This window comes from Salmo salar, chromosome 17 (genome assembly GCF_965601325.2).
Source record: "Salmo salar chromosome 17, fSalSal1, whole genome shotgun sequence".
NCBI classification, from domain to species: Eukaryota; Metazoa; Chordata; class Actinopteri; order Salmoniformes; family Salmonidae; genus Salmo; species Salmo salar.
The window spans coordinates 3,984,361-4,001,934 of NC_138307.1; the positions used below are offsets into that span (position 1 = coordinate 3,984,361).

The 17,574-nt window shown below is 42.1% G+C and overlaps 1 protein-coding gene across 1 annotated transcript; it reads right to left on the reverse strand.

Annotated features, from left to right (window-relative positions):
- Window positions 1-445: 445 nt before the first annotated feature.
- Window positions 446-17,192, reverse strand: LOC106575110 (ras-related protein Rap-2a). The gene is made up of 2 exons (XM_014151313.3): window positions 16,240-17,192; window positions 446-3,032 (listed from the first exon to the last, which is right to left on the reverse strand). Exons 1-2 carry the CDS (start codon window positions 16,551-16,553, stop codon window positions 2,792-2,794), a joined length of 555 nt encoding a protein of 184 aa, XP_014006788.1. The 5' UTR covers window positions 16,554-17,192; the 3' UTR covers window positions 446-2,791.
- Between the last annotated feature and the right edge of the window lie 382 nt (window positions 17,193-17,574).

Here is a 17,574-nt window from a genome sequence, read left to right on the forward strand (position 1 = left end):
GGACAGAGGTTCACCTTCCAGCAGGACAATGACCCTAAGCATACTACTAAAGCAACACTTGAGTGGTTTAAGGGGAAACATTTAAATATCTTGGAATGGCCTAGTCAAAGCCCAGACCTCAATCCAACTGAGAATCTGTGGTATGATGTAAAGATTGCTGTACACCAGCGGAACCCATCCAACTTGAACGTGCTGGAGCAGTTTTGCCTTGAAGAATGGGCAAAAATCCCAGTGGCTAGATGTGCCAAGCTTATGGAGACATACCCAAAGAGGCTTGCAGCTGTAATTGCTGCAATAGGTGGCTCTACAAAGTATTGACTTTGAGGGTGGTGAATAGTTATGCACACTCAAGTTTTTTAGTCTTATTTCTTGTTTGTTTCACCATAAAAAATATTTTGCATCTTCAAAGTGGTAGGCATGTTGTGTAAATCAAATGATACAAAACCCCCCCAAAAATCAATTTTAATTCCAGGTTGAAAGCCAACAACATAGGAAAAATGCCAAGGGGGTGAATACTTTCGCAAGCCAATGTAATTGTCCTCCTATGCAACTAATCCCTGTGTCCCAATTTGCACCTTATTCCCTATGGACCCTGGGCAAAAATAGTGCACTAAATAGGGAATAGTGTGCCATTTGGGATGTTTCCTAGATGTCCTCTACATGTAACTTGTACCACAATGTCTCCCCCCACAGTATTTGTGTATCTGAATGCATTCTCCAACACAAACTTCAATCTGGCTGGTACATGAGACAGATCCGCTGTCCACCCCGACCCTAGTGTGTGTGTGCGCACGCGCGCGTCATCCACCCCACAGCTATTTTTTTTTACAATATCTTATCTCTCTATTGGGTAGAATTGGAGTGGTTTACTTTGTGCACACAGAAATCCAGTATTTACTGACACCTGATACTTTTGCTGAGGTTGACACCAGGTCATTGGTGGGTTGGCATCACTGCTGCAGGTCAGGGTCATTGAACTGCCCTCCACTATTTCAACAGAGGAACAAATTACATACAAAAAGTAGTTTGTTGTTATTTAACCTGGCAAGTCCGTTAAGAACAAATTCTTATTTAAAATGACGGCCTACCCCGACCAAACCCGGGCAAATTGTGCACCGCCCTATGGGACTCCCAATCACATCCGGATGTGATACAGCCTGGATTTGAACCAAGGACTGTAGTGACGCCTCTTGCACTGAGATGCAGTGCCTTAGACCGCTGCACCACTCGGGAGCCATATCATTTGACAGAGTTCCAATATGATTTTATATACCCATAGGGCATACTCTGCTCAAAAATAGTGCACTACGGGATAGGGTGCAATTTGGGACGGAGACCTTTACCGCAAACACACTGATTTTACCCAACAGGATAAATATTGGCAGTAAATACCATCAGCCCTTTCTCTCCTCATAATTGCATTGTATTTACCAGGTTCCATTCTATTCCAACAGCACAACATCCAGTAGATTGTTACTGGATACATAAATCACCAGTCTGACTCACACAGTTCGTTTTTTGTAAGGCATACAGAAACACAACCTAATCAAAAATATGACTATAAAAGCCTGTAAAATGTGGTGTGGGAAGTCATGTTCAAAGTCTGGAGTTTCATAAAAACATGATGATCTAATAACTAACACACTTATATAATTTATATCGTTTACACATGTAGGATTTTCATTTGAGCCAGTTTGCTACAGCAGCAACAGGAAATGTGAATTATTATGTGGATAATAATGAATTACATTTTTTTTGTAGGGGTTGATACTTTTTACAAGTCTGAAATTCAAGTCTGAAATTTTGAAGTGGAAATGTAAAAATTTGGAAGCCTTTTGAAACCTTGAATACACTACATGTTTGCATTTCCGGCTGTGCAGGAAAATTCTCATCAACAAAAGTGATCAAATTAAGATCCTACATCTGTATGATACTGATATTTGTATTGTAGCCTATTAATAATTGTACAAATGTCATTAAATACATTTTACTATTTTTCCACATTTGTTGTAAATGTATATATTGAGGTGCAAAACAAAACCGAAGTGGGAGATTAAATATAACTGTACACATATAAAACATCTGAAGTCAACCACGAACCTCAGGTAACAAGGCAAACAATTTGTTGTGTATGTTAACCAAGATGCACAGACAACGTCAACCTAAACTATGTGAAGCATTACAGATTGCACAATAGAAATGTAAATTCCAATTGAGTCCGACATACAGTATGCAGTGTTTACCGTAAATGCAGTCTCCGCTAACACCGGAAAATTGGCTTTACATTTCTATCACGCTGTAAGGCTAAACTTTCGCGATACAGATTTAATAGAGCCCTTAGACTGTCTTTCTGTCTGTCTGTCCGTGCTTCTGTCCGTCCTTCTGTCTTGGTGAGTTTGATTCTACGTACTCAACAGTGTCCCATGCTCTGCCCCATCCTTTTGAGTCAACACACTATGTAGGCCTACAATGTTTATCTGTTTTCTTTCACCCCTGTTTCCAAATGCTTCTCTGGCGAATGTGTAATTGAGGGAGTTCGGTGTTCGGTGTACCACTGTCGCATGAAGAGTAACCTTGCCTGAGACCTAAAGACCTAAAGACTTCGATAGCTCACCATCACAAACATGTTTTATTCATTGGGGGCGGTATTGTCCTGTCTTGGCCCCTCCCGCTGTCACCCTCTCACAGCGCCGCCCCCCTGGAGTTGGTAAATGCTGCAGACGGAGCAGCTGTATTCCTATTTGTCCAGCCCCCTGTCCGCCACCCTCTCACAGATCCGCCTCCCCGCAAGCTACTGTATACTGCAGGCTAAGCCGCAGCAGGTTTCCTCTCTGTCGGGCAGCGAGGAGGAGTCCATCTGTCGGACGATTTCAGTGAAAAGCTCATCCACCATGGTCTTGCTCTTCGCCGAGGTCTCCAGGAAGGGACAGCCCCAATCCTCGGCCAAAGCCTGGCCCTCTCCACAAGACACCTCCCTCTCTCCCTCCTGGTCCACCTTGTTCCCCACAAGGATCACCGGCACACTCTCGTACCTAGGAGGGAGGGAGGGAGAGAGAGAGAGAAAGTGTGAGAGAAAGAGAGATGGGGGAGATACAGTATATCTGTATGCATCTCTGTATTTATTAAAGCAATGTACAGAATAGAGATACATAATAGAGATAGCGAGATAGGCAGATACAGTGCATTCGGGAAAGTATTCAGACCCCATTGACTTTTTCCACATTTTGTTACGTTACAGCCTTATTCTAAATTATTAAATTGTTTGTTTTCCTCATCAATCTACACACAATACCTCATAAAGACAAAGCGAAAACAGGTTTAAATTCTTGTGCAAATTTATAACAAATAAACTGAAATATATTTACAGAAGTATTCAGACCCTTTACTCAGTACTTTGTTGAAGAACCTGGCAGTGATTACAGCCTTGAGTCTTTTTGGGTATGTGCTGTTGTAACAGAGTAGGTTCTGTCCCTGTCCCTCACTGGGCACAAACCAGTTACATTCTGCTCAACAATACTTTGATTCCATATCAGCCATTATGTACAGATCTAGGATCAGCTTCCCCTCCCCCAAACCTAACCTTAACCATTAGCGGGGGAAATGCAAAACTCACCCAAGTTCAGCAACTTCACTCTACACCACATCAGCTACACTGTCATAAACCAATAACCCACTTACATTTCAGCAAGCATTTATTTTGGGGGGTTTCTCCCATTCCTCTCTGCAGATCCTCTCAAGCGCTGTCAGGTTGGATGGGGAGCATTGTTGCACAGCTATTTTCAGGTCTCTCCAGAGCTGTTTGATCGGGTTCAAGTCTGGGCTCTGGCTGGGCCACTCAAGGACATTCAGAGACTTGTCCCGAAGCCACTCCTGTGTTGTCTTGGCTGTGTGCTTAGGGTAGTTGTCCTGTTTGAAGGTGAACCTTCGACCCAGTCTGAGGTTCTGAGCACTCTGGAGCAGGTTTTCATCAAGGATCTCTCTGTACTTTGCTCCGTTCATCTTTGCCTCTATCCTGACTAGTCTCCCGGTCCCTGCCGCTGAAAAACATCCCCACAGCATGATGCTGCCACCACCATGCTTCACCGTAGGGACGGTGCCAGGTTCTCTCCAGATGTAACGCTTGGCATTCAGGCCAAAGAGTTCAATCTTGGTTTCATCAGACCAGATAATCTTGTTTCTCATGGTCTGCGAGTCTTTGGGTGCCTTTTGGCAAACTCCAAGCGGGCTGTCATGTGCCTTTTACTGAGTGGCTTCCGTTTGGCCACTCTACCATAAAGGCCTGATTGGTGGAATGCTGCAGAGATGGTTGTCCTTCTGGAAGGTTCTCCCATCTCCACAGAGGAACTCTAGAGCTATGTCAGAGTGACCATTGGGTTCTTGGTCAACTATACGACCAAGGCCCTTCTCCACCGATTGCTCAGTTTGGCCAGGTGGCCAGCTCTAGGAAGGGTTTGGGTGGTTCAAAACTTCTTCCGTTTAAGAATGATGGAGGCCACTGTGTTCTTGGGGACATTCAATGCTGCAGACATTTTTTGGTACCCTTCCCCAGATCTGTGCCGACACAATCCTGTCTCGGAGCTCTACAGACAATTCCTTCGACATCATGACTTGGTATTTCAACAGGACAATGACCCAACACACCTCCAGGCTGTGTAAGGGCTATTTGACCAAGAAGGAGAGTTATGGAGTCCTGCATCAGATGACCTGGCCTCCGCAATCATCTGACCTCAACCCAAATGAGATGGTTTGGGATGAGTCGGACTGCAGAGTGAAGGAAAAGCAGCTAACAAGTGCTCAGCATATGTGGGAACTCCTTCAAGAATGTTGGAAAAGTATTCCAGGTGAAGCTGGTTGAGAGAATGCCAAGAGTCCGCAAAGCTGTCATTAAGGCAAAGGGTGGCTACTTTGAAGAATCTCAAATAACCATTGTTTAACACTTTTTTGGTTACAACATGGTTCCATATGTGTTATTTAATGGTTTTGATGTCTTCACTATTGTTGTACAATACAGAAAATAGTAAAAATAAAGAAAAACCCTTGAATTAGTTAGTTTGTCCAAACTTTTGACTGGTACTGTAGGTTCCTCTCTACCTTCCAGCTGTGCCAGTCCATAAACAATAAAAATACCTCAAAATGTATTTATTATTATTATGATTATTATTATTATAGCACTCATAATGGCTTGATTTTGTCAGTTCTCTTCCAGGCCTCCTCTGGCCTTGTAAGGGATCCTGCCATTATCACTAATGTTACATTGCTCTGGCCTCTAGCCTCTCCTCTGAACAATACTGATCCAGTGACAGATTCCCATTGCCTTGGGCACTGCTGCTATGACAGTGATTCTCCAGAGTCCCAGGCCGTTTCCATTACTCCATTGGCAGCAGGTAGCCTAGCGGGTTAACAGTGTTGGCCCAGTAACTGCAAATGTTGCTGGTTTGAGTACCCAAGCCGACTAGGTGAACAATCTGTCAATGTTCCTTTGAGCAAAGCCCTAATTTCTTTGGATAAGAGTGTCTAAAATGACTAAAATTTAAGAAAAAAATGACTCAGCGATTCTGAGTGGGGTGCTTGCTCTAGTGAGCACAGAGACCGGTCGACCACCGCTCTGTAAAAAGGGCAGTATCCATACTGAAGGCCAATTCTCAAGCACCAACAGATAAACACAGTTGGCTCTGAATGAAATAAGGAATGACTAATGGTCATGGATTGGCAGTGTCTGAGCCTGCTATCAGGGTTGTGTTCATTAGGTACCAAAGAACAATACAAAATCTATTTGACTCTTATATGAGATTCATATATATTCAAAGCTTTATTGTGATTAAGCTAGCCACATTTAGTCAACCGCAACAAACAATTGCAGATATTGTTGTCCATCACTCTATATTTACAGCCTGACCGTTCACACACCCCAGGATACGCAGTCAATAAAATTACCGTAGCACATTGTCCTTTACCAGTGCTTAGCACGGTAAACACATCCGACAGGTCCGGTGGATCGCTGGCAACTAGCCTGGTTGCAGATCTGTTTGTGCTGTATAGACACATCCAGAGGGCTACCAGGCTATGTTACCGAGAGAAAACAATAGGGTTATATAGAGAATGTGAAGATGACTAGCCCGGTTCCAGATCTGTTTGTGCTGTATAGACACATCTAGAGGGCTACCAGGCTATGTTACTGAGAGAAAACAATAGGGTTATATAGAGAATGTAAAGATGACTAGCCCGGTTCCAGATCTGTTTGTGCTGTATAGACACATCCAGAGGGCTACCAGGCTATGTTACTGAGAGAAAACAATAGGGTTATATAGAGAATGTGAAGATGACTAGCCCGGTTCCAGATCTGTTTGTGCTGTATAGACACATCCAGAGGGCTACCAGGCTATGTTACTGAGAGAAAACAATACGGTTATATAGAGAATGTGAAGATGACTAGCCCGGTTCCAGATCTGTTTGTGCTGTATAGACACATCTAGAGGGCTACCAGGCTATGTTACTGAGAGAAAACAATAGGGTTATATAGAGAATGTGAAGATGACTAGCCTGGTTGCAGATCTGTTTGTGCCTGTATAGACACATCCAGAGGGCTACCAGGCTATGTTACTGAGAGAAAACAATAGGGTTATATAGAGAATGTGAAGATGACTAGCCCGGTTCCAGATCTGTTTGTGCTGTATAGTCAAATCCTATCACAGCGCAAAATTCCTCTGTATCAAGACCTGACATGACTTGACACATTCCGACACAGCAAATTATATCAATGAGTATCTGAATATGTCAAGGTCTGTTACAACAACGACAATAGGAGTTTGCAATACAGCACAAGCAGATCTGGGACCAGGCTAGATGACAGCATATGGAGTGAATGCATATGAATGGATTCTATCATAACACAGCCCCACTGTAGAACACATTCACTTATGGTTATGGAAAAATAAGCTTGGACGTACGGAAAAAGGACATTATTTAAGCACGGCAAAAATGCAGGTCTTTCATTCAAATTTCAATTACTTTCATTTGGATTTATCCAATGAATGTTATCTAAAGTTACTTTAAATGTACTCTTAATCAAATCAAATTTTATTGGTCACATACACAGAGTGAGCAGATGTTATTGGTCACATACACAGAGTGAGCAGATGTCATTGCGGGTGGAGCGAAACGCTTGTGTTCCTAGCTCCAACAGTGCAGTAGTAGCTAACAATTCACAACAATACGCACTAATCTAAAAGTAAAATAATGGAATTAAGAAATATATAAATATTAGGATGATGTCGGAGTGGCACACACCAACATACAGTAGAATACAGTATATAGAGTTGAAATCGGAAGTTTACATACACTTAAGTTGGAGTCATTGAAACTTGTTTTTCAACCACTCCACAAATTTCTTGTTAACAAACTATAGTTTTGGCAAGTCGGTTAGGACATCTACTTTGTGCATGATACAAGTAATTTTTCCAACAATTGTTTACAGACAGATTATGTCACTTATAATTCACTTTATCACAATTCCAGTGGGTCAGAAGTTTACATACACTAAGTTGACTGTGCCTTTAAACAGCTTGGAAAATTCCAGAAAATTATGTCATGGCTTTAGAAGCTTCTGTCTGGCTAATTTACATCATGTACCTGTGGATGTATTTCAAGGCCTACCTTCAAACTCAGTGACTCTTTGCTTGACATCATGGGAAAATCAAAAGAAATCAGCCAAGACCTCAGAAAAAAAATTGTAGACCTCCACAAGTCTGATTCATCCTTGGGAGAAATTTCCAAATGCCTGAAGGTACCACGTTCATCTGTTCAAACAATAATACGCAAGTATAAACACCATGGGACCACGCAGCCGTCATACCGCTCAGGAAGGAGACATGTTCTGTCTCCTAGAGATGAATGTACTTTGGTGTGAAAAGTGCAAATCAATCCCAGAATAGCAGCAAATGACCTTGTGAAGACGCTGGAGGAAACAGGTACAAAAGTATCTATATCCACAGTAAAACAAGTCCTATATCGACATAACCTGAAAGGCCACTCACCAAGAAGCCATTGCTCCAAAACCACCATAAAAAAGCCAGACTACAGTTTGCAACTGCACATGGGGACAAAGATCGTACTTTTTGGAGAAATATCCTGTGGTCTGATGAAACAAAAATAGAACTGTTTGGCCATAATGACCATCATTATGTTAGGAGGAAAAAGGGGGAGGCTTGCAAGCCGAAGAACACCATCCCAACCGTGAAGCACGGGGGTGGCAGCATCATGTTGTGTGGGTACTTTGCTGCAGGGGGGACTGGTGCACTTCACAAAATAGATGGCATCATGAGGGAGGAAAATTATTTGGTTATATTGAAGCAACATCTCAAGCCATCAGTCAGGAAGTTAAAGCTTGGTTGCAAATGGGTCTTCCAAATGCACAATGACCCCAAGCATACTTCCAAAGTTCTGGCAAAATGGCTTAAGGACAACAAAGTCAAGGTATTGGAGTGGCCATCACAAAGCCCTGACCTCAAGCCTATAGAAAATGTGTGGGCAGAACTGAAAAAGCGTGTACGAGCAAGGAGGCCTATAAACCTGACTCAGTTACACCAGCTCTGTCAGGAGGAATGGGCCAAAATTCACCTAACTTATTGTGGGAAGCTTGTAAAAGGCTACCCGAAACATTTGACCCAAGTTAAACAATTTAAAGGCAATGCTACCAAATACTAATTGAGTGTTTGTAAACTTCTGACCCACTGGGAATGTGATGAAAGAAATAAAAGCTGAAATAAATCATTCTCTCTACTATTATTCTGATATTTCAAATTCTTAAAGTAAAGTAGTGATCCTAACTGACCTAAGTGTCAGGAATTGTGAAAAACTGAGTTTGAATGTATTTGGCTATGGTGTATGTAAACTTCCGACTTCAACTGTACATATGAAATGAGTAAAGCAGGTTGTAAACATTATTAAAGTGACTAGGGTTCCATTATTAAAGTGACCGGTGATTCCATGTTATGTACATAGCGCAGCAGCCTCTAAGGTGCAGGGTTGAGTAACCGGGTGGTAGACGGCTAGTGATGACTATTTAACAGTCTGATGGCCTTGAGATAGAAGCTGTTTTTCAGTCTCTCAGTCCCAGCTTTGATGCGCCTATATTGACCTCGCCTTCCGGATGATAGCCGTGGCTCAGGTGGTTGTTATCCTTGATTATCTTTTTGGCCTTCCTGTGACATCGGGTGCTGTAGGTGTCCTGGAGGGCAGGCAGTGTTCCCTCGGTGATGCGTTGGGCAGACCACACCACCCTCTGAAGAGCCTGGTCGCAGCTGCCGTACCAGGTGGTGATACAGCCCAACAGGATGCTCTCAATTGTGCATCTGTAAAAGTTTGTGAGGGTCTTAGGGGCCAATTTCTTCAGCCTCCTGAGGTTGAAGAGACGCTGTTGCACCTTCTTCATCACACTGTCTGTGTGGGTGGACAATTTCAAATTGTCAGTGATCTGTACTCCAAGGAACTTGAAGCCTTTAACCTTCTCCACTGCGGTCCCGTTGATGTGGATAGGGGCGTGATCCCTCTGCTATCTCTGAAGTCTACGATCTGCTCCTTCGTTTTGTTGTCGTTGAGGGAGAGGTTATTTTCCCGGCACCGTGCCGCCAGGGCCCTCACCTCCTCCCTGTAGGCTGTCTCGTCATTGTTGGTAATCAGGCCTACTACTGTTGTGTCATCTGCAAACTTGAGGATTGAGTTGAAGGCGTGCGTGGCCACACAGTCATGGAGGAACATGAGGCACAGCTGAAGGCTGTGCACGCACCCTTGTGTGCGTGTGTGTTGAGGATTTTGGGTCAACACCAAAAGCCATTTACTGACGGGGGAGTGGTGATGGAGTGCATGAATGCTGTTGCTGAAACTTGACAGTAAACAAAAAGACGAGCTGTGTGAAAAGATCACGCAAATCCCAATGTCATGTACAACAACAGCAAGAAAGAGTGAAATACTAAAACAGGATGTATTAACACAGCTTGATGAAGCTATTCGGAGTGCACCACGCATAGCATTAGCATGAATCTACTGAGGTGAGTGATAACGCCCAGCTTCTGGTGTATATTATATTTTACCACACAGAGAAGAAGGAATTCTGTGAAGACCTGCTAGGTGTAACACCACTCGAGACGCATACAAGAGGAAAGGACATATACGTGGCCATAAAGGAGATGCTGAGAAAGAGGGGGATAGATCTAAAACAAGTGGTCTCCATCACCTCAGACGGGGCCCCTGCCATGACAGGAAGAGAGAGAGGAGCTGTGGCACGGCTGAAAGAGGACAACCCTGATCTCACAGCTTACCACCGCATCATTCAGTCTGTCCTGTGCGCCAATCTGTCAGAAGAGTATGCTGAAGTGATGAATGCAATGATGAAACTCATCAACTTCCTCAGGGCATCCTCATCTCATCAACATCGCATGCTGAGAGAATTCCTGAAAGAAGTTGAGGCAAATGCAAATGACCTACTGCTGCACAACAATGTAAGATGGCTCAGTAAAGGCAGGGTGTTGGAACGCTTTTGGTCCATTTGAAAAGAAATAACAGCTTTCCTAGTACAGCTCAACAGTCAGAAGGCAACAAAGGTTTTACTTTTTTTGCAAGACGAGAGCAAAATGGATGTTGTTGCTTTTTTGGCAGACATCACACCTTAATGAGCTCAACGTGAAACTACAGGGCAAGAACAATTCAGTTAGTGATTTGATGACATCTGTCTGCTCCTTCCAGAGGAAACTGGAAGTGTTCAAGGAAGCTCTTCAAGGAGACGGAGCACACTTCCCAAAAGTGCAGGAACAGATTCAGGGTGAAAGAGATGTTCCTCCTCATGCTGACTTCATAGATGAGCTGATTGGAAACTTCAGAAATCGCTTTGACAGTGTCAGCCTTGGACAACAGCTCGTTCTTCTAATTGAGAATCCATTCCTCATCACAGATGTCAGGGGGTTTTCAAAGGAGGTGACACAGACCTTCAAGTGGGCACATGCTGGATCTCTACAGATGGAACTGATTGATCTGCAAGCAAATGTTGCACTAAGAGAACACTTTCAACTAACTGATCATGACACTTTCTGGCTGCAGGCTGTGTCTGAGACTGTTTTCCCTGGTCTAACCAAAGACACAACAAGAAAAGTGCGGTGTTTTTGAAAGGCATTTCCATTCTTCGTTTCGCCTGAAGGAGCGTCAGCCCTATGGCTACCTGCTCCCTTATCCACCACACCTACACCAGCTTCCTAAAGCACAGTGCAATTACACAAATGACTTCAGAGCATGCGCCCTCTCCAGCACGATGCCCCCCCAAGCCTTGAGCTGCTGTTGTTTCATTGTTTCATTGTACTCATCTGTCGTTAAGTAAAAGTGCAATCTAGGATATTTGCATGCAATTTTTTTGCAGGCAAGACATCTGCAAGAAATGTTTGGTCATTCAAATTAATGGGGCAGTGCAGTGAAATACATGCTTTTTCTGTGTTTTATATATAGTTCCACACTATGATGTTGGATTAATTCTGTGAAATTGTAACAATGATGATAATACCTTTTTAGTGTGAGAGCTGTTTAAAAGGCTGCCTGTAATGTCAGCTTGTTTTGCATGGATGCAGTTTTGGCTTGCCTGGCAACGTCAAGTTAATAGATCAATAACAAATGATTGAGTTTTCAACCTTTCTGCCAATAACAGCTAGTTTTAAGGTTACATATCCCTCCCATTAGGCTCCTCCAATTAGGTCCCTCACGCAGACCTATCCCAGACAGTCCTAGCAAAATTCTTGCTTAAATTGTTTTTTACGAAGAAGCTATTTTTGTTTATTTTTGATCATCTCAATTGAAAACAATCACAGTAAGGTACTTCATTTTTACCCAGAAATGGTTAGAGATTATTGAGATAGAAATGATTGCATTGGACCTTTAATGATATATCCCCATTGATTCTTGAAGAAAATAACTGCAGTTGGGATGAAACACAAATACCAGATTGTGGCTTTCCCAATCCTGTAACCTTATGGTGGCTAAGCTAACATACAGTACTTAGATAGATGTTCCTTTGGAGTACTGAGGGAGAGCTAGGGAAAATAAGAACAAAATGGATGTGGAGTCCCAAGAGATGCTGTGATGACGGACTTCCCACACTGTGTTGCTGCTGCTGGGCTGTGTACGTGTGCGTGTCTTCACATGCGGGGTAGGGAGTCATTCTGGTTATAACTTATAAAAACTAAACACAACACAACACAACAAAAGGCCACATATAGTTTTTGACAACAACAAAAAAAACAAGGCAAATCAGTGCATTCAACATGAACCATAACAGTAACTTGAACTAAATAATGTTCCTTCCTGGAACTTTAAAGCTCTATGGCAAACCGGGGAATGAGGCATTAAAAATGGGTCTACATTGTCAAAAACAGGCTATTTGTGATACTTTTCAAATTGAGTCCCAGTACTTCTAAAACATAGCTACAAGTATTGGTTTGTATTCTATTTCATAGCCTATGTTTATGTTCTCTAAATCATGGTGACCAATACCCATTTTTGTCTTTTTAGAAAAATGTATCCAGATAGACTTACAGTATTGAGTGCATACATTTTCATACTGGTCCCCCATGGGAATCAAACCCACAACCCTGGTGTTGCAAGTTCTGTGCTCTACCAACTGAGCCATGCAGGACCCTGTGGGTACCAAACATTTTGCTAATTAACCCCACCACCACCACGTTGAGCCAGGACGTGGGTTAAACGTCAGAACTTCAGAACTTCAGTCACATGTCCCTCCTTAGAAGTGTAGTTTGAGACCACACCCCATTGCACAAATGACTACACTTAAGCCTGTGATGTTGTTCCTCTCTTGCTATTAAACACAGCATCAGTGCAGCGTGAAACCCATCTGAAGTGCTTTGAAAACACAGGTCGATCGACTCATTATCCTTCACATTCATGCGAGGAAATCGTCAAGATCAAGTTGGAGCACACCCAGGTTGGATTTCCGAAACAATATACACGATACAGTTATTTATTTGGTTATTTGGTTGGGTGCTGTAGCAAGAGTTGAAGGTACACACACACACACACACACACACATACATACACACACACACACACACAGAGCCCAAATTACCTCACTCTTGGATCCCCCCTAGTTCCGAGGATTCCGCTGCTAGGAGTCAAACGTGGCGTTAGGTTATCAAATCAAATCAAATCAAATTTATTTTTATATAGCCCTTCGTACATCAGCTGATATTCTCAAAGTGCTGTACAGAAACCCAGCCTAAAACCCCAAACAGCAAGCAATGTGCCTTCTCACTAATGGAGGCCTGATGTTTCCTTGGCTTCCAAATCACAGTTGTGGTGAGTGAGGATATAGTCCACTTCTGCTCGCTGGCTCAGCAATAATGGGTTTTGTGAGGCAGTAAAAGTACTGTAAAAGCCACTTTCTGGAGTTAGCTAATGGGAGTAGAGTGACGTTTCCCCTAGATGCTGATCTTGGTTCAGTTTAGCATTTTCCACACTAATGGTTAAGATTAGGCCTGTGGGAGGGAAGCTGATCCTAGATCTGTATCCAGGGGACATTTTACAACGGAGGAGTACTATGCATCTTAGTAATGACAGGCTGGAAAACAGAAGCTAAACCAAGCAAAACCAACCCGAGCTGTACTGGGATGGCCAGTAAAGTTTGGTTCGCTTTGGCCCTATAGTGTGAATCAGGCATCTGATTTGCCTTTGCCACTTCATCGTCTCACTTGTTTCAACTAACAGAGTGAAACTTTGAGTAGGGGACATTCATTTTTCTTGATCATGTAATCTGAGCAGGACAGGTTATTGCCAATATCTAGGACCTGGATTTTTTCCTGGGCTTTTCTCTAAACCATCGTGTCTAACATCTCTGGTTACAAAGATACAGTACCTCCTAAATGAGTTGCCAGGGAGGAGGGAAACGGCTATTCTGGACCAGGTCTACATTGGTATGGAGATGACCTACAGCGCCTTCAGAAAGTATTCACACCCTTTGACTTTTTCCACATTTTGTTGTGTTACAGGCTGAATTTTAAATTTTGATTTTGTGTCACTGTTCTACACAGACAATATCCCATAATGTCAAGGTAAAATTTCGTTTTTAGAATTTATTTACAAATTAATACAAAATGAAAAGCTAAAATGTCTTGAGTCAATAAGTATTTAACCCCTTTGTTATGACAAGCCCAAATAAGTTCAGATGTAAAGATAATACATTATTATCGCAAAGAAGGACACCGACTGGTAGATGGGTTAAAAAATCAATAAATACAGACACTGAATATCCCTTTGAGCATGGTGAAATTATTAATTAGGCTTTGGATGGTGTATTAAAACACCCAGTCACTACAAAGATACAGGGAAGGAAACCGCACAGGGATTTTACCATGAGGCCAATGATGATTTTAAAATGGTTACAGAGCTTAATGGCTGTGGTAGTAGAAAACTGAGAATGGAACAGCATCCTTGTAGTTACTCCATATTACTAACCTAGTGTCACGTCCTGACCAGTAAAAGGGGTTATTTGTTATTGTAGTTTGGTCAGGGCGTGGCAGGGGGTGTTTGTTTTGTGTGTTTCAGGGTTTTGATGTATGTTCTATATTTTCTAGTTCTATGTTCATGCTATGTTCCCTATCTATGTGTTGTATTTCTTTGTTTTGGCCTGGTATGGCTCTCAATCAGGGACAGCTGTACATCGTTGTCGCTGATTGAGAGCCATACTTAGGTAGCCCTTTTTCCACCTGTCTTTTGTGGGAAGTTGATTTTGCATTGCTATTAGTAGCCTGCGAAACTGTTTGTCCGTTGTGTTGCATCTTGTTTATTGTTTTTGCTGGTTCACCGTTTATATTAAAATATGATGAACCCAAACCACGCTGCGCCTTGGTCTCACTCTAACGACGGACGTTACACCTGGATGACAGAGTGAAAAGAAGGAAGCCTGTACAGAATAAACATTTTCAAAAACATGCATCCTGTTTGCAACCAGGCACTAAAGTAAAAAATGTGGCAAAGAAATGTACCTTTTGTCCTTAATAAAAGCATTAAGTTTGGGGCAAATCCAAACACATCACTGAGTAACACTCTTCATATTTTCGAGCATGGTGGTGGCTGCATCATGGTATGGGTATGCTTGTCATAGGCAAAATCCTAGAGGAAAACCTGGTTCAGTCTGCTTTCCAACAGATACTGGGAGTTGAATTCACCTTCCAGCAGGACAATAACCTAAAACATAAAGCCAAATCTACACTGGAGTTGCTTACCAAGAGGAAATTGAATGTAGTTACAGTTTTGTCTTAAAACTGCATGAAAACCTATGGCAAGACTTGAAAATGACTGTCTAGCAATGATCAAACACCAACTTCACAGAGCTTGAAGAATGTTAAAAGGAATAATGAGCAAATATTGTACAATCCAGGTGTGCAAAGCTCTTAGAGACTTACCCAAAAAGACTCACCGCTGTACCAAAGGTGATTCTAACATGTATTGACTCAGGGGGGTGAATACTTATCTAATCAAGATATATTTGTGTTTTTCATTAATACATTTTTTTTTATAAAAACAAATTCTTCCACTTTGACATTGCTGTGTACTTTGTGTAGATAATTGACAAAAATGACAATTAAATCAATTTGAATCACACTTTGTAACACAACAAAATGTGGAACAAGTGAAATGGTGTGAATACTTTCTGAAGGAACTGTATGTGGGACAATCTGAATGATGGCCTATGCTCTGACCTGTTCAGGTTTCGTATGGGTTCTCCAATCTAGCTAGAAGTCCAACATCAAACCACAGGACTTCTGGGCAATAGAGTACAGGTGAAGAACAGCTAGACTTTCATGACTAACACATGACCTGGATGAATCAGATAATATCTCCTCAAAGAACAGGAAGCTTGTTTGGTTCCACATGTCCAAGATAAAACTAAGCAGATGTGAGCCCAGCCCTGCTCAAGTATTATCGATCCAAAGGAATCAAATCACACACACGTGCACGCACGCACACACGCACACACACACACACACACACACACACACACACACACACACAAATTTGCAATTAGTAGTGGAATAAACTAGAGTAATTACTAGACCATTAGAATTTTCTAGAATATAGCCTATATTCATTGATTTCAATAGGGCCATTGGCCATGACTCTGATCGTGTTCCAAATTAACTTTCAATGTAGTGACACAGTCGGGGAATTAATATCAAACTCAGAAATCACCTTTTAACTCTGATGATCTGATCTCTCATTGGCTTGATGTCTTGGAAACTCTGTTGGTTGACCAGACTGTAGACTATTATGAAGCCCTGGCCGTTCTTGATGTAAAGGTCTCTCATAGAAGCAAACTGCTCTGTCCCAGCAGTGTCCAGAATCTCCAGCACCGACGGGGAGGAATCCACCTCGATCTCCTTTCGATAAAAATCTTCAATTGTCGGGTCATACTTCTCTATGAAGCTCCCGGTCACAAATTGCACGGTGAGAGCAGACTTGCCAACACCTCCGCTGCCGAGGACCACGACTTTATACTCACGCATTGCCCCACTGATGCGGTCAAGGATGATTAGAATAATTTGTCAAAATGCCACTGCCTCCTAACGATTTCAAAGCAATTAAATAGGCTAAACTAAAGCAATAACATTTTATAGAATGTCCATTTCGTAACACAAAATAGCCTACGGCAGTTGATGGGACATTATAGTAACTAATAACTTAATTACAGAAAATACCACATTAAATAATCTAAGAAAGAAAATGTTTTAAAAAAGTATCGTTTTGTTGGAAAAAACTTAACGTAATGCATTTGAGTTCAACTGTATAGGCTGATTAGCTCATCATTTCAGGCCATGGTTTAAAAACTTGCTTCTGTTCTGCGTGCCTTCTTCAGGAATCCTTTGGAGACTCCAGGATGATTTACGCAAAGGAAATTAATAGTTTTGAAATACCTTGCAGAAAATGTTAAGTTGGCATATGTAGGACATAACGACTTTCTATCACTCTATGTCCACCACTCACGCCTGTCTGACATTCTTCAGTCGCCATCCCGCGGGTGGTGACAAAATATTTCGTCTCTCCTCGGCTTCCGTAGGCCTATATGCAATATGTCTCACATCTCAATGACGACAATACATAAAACAATATAATATGCCTACTCTCTCTTATGGAAAGAGTGGGCTGACAGACGAATGGAGCTCTTCATTTGTTATGTTCCACTTGAAGCCTCGCCCCCATGTTGTACGTCAGGTTGTATCAGATACTTTTTATTGAATATATGTAGCCCCTCAGTAGTCTGTACAATAGTGACATCTTCAGACAGAACAGAATCAAGTATCCCTATCTCAAATCAAATCAATCAAATTTTATTGATCACAAACACGTGTTTAGCAGATGTTTTTGCGGGTGAAACGAAATGCTTGTGTTTCTATTTCCAACAGTGCAGTAATATCTAACAAGTAATATCTAAGAATTTCACAACAATACACACAATACACACAAATATAAGTAAAGGAATGGAATGAAGAATATATAAATATATGGATGAGCAATGTCAGAGCGGCA

What these genes read in the sequence shown, in the direction of transcription:
- LOC106575110 (XM_014151313.3), bottom strand. Translation starts at nt 16,553, where the DNA reads ATGCGTGAGTATAAAGTCGTGGTCCTCGGCAGCGGAGGTGTTGGCAAG. An exon ending in CAGATCATCAGAGTTAAAAG is followed by an intron (nt 3,033 to 16,239) that starts GTGATTTCTGAG and finishes CCTCCCTCCTAG; the next exon opens with GTACGAGAGTGTGCCGGTGA.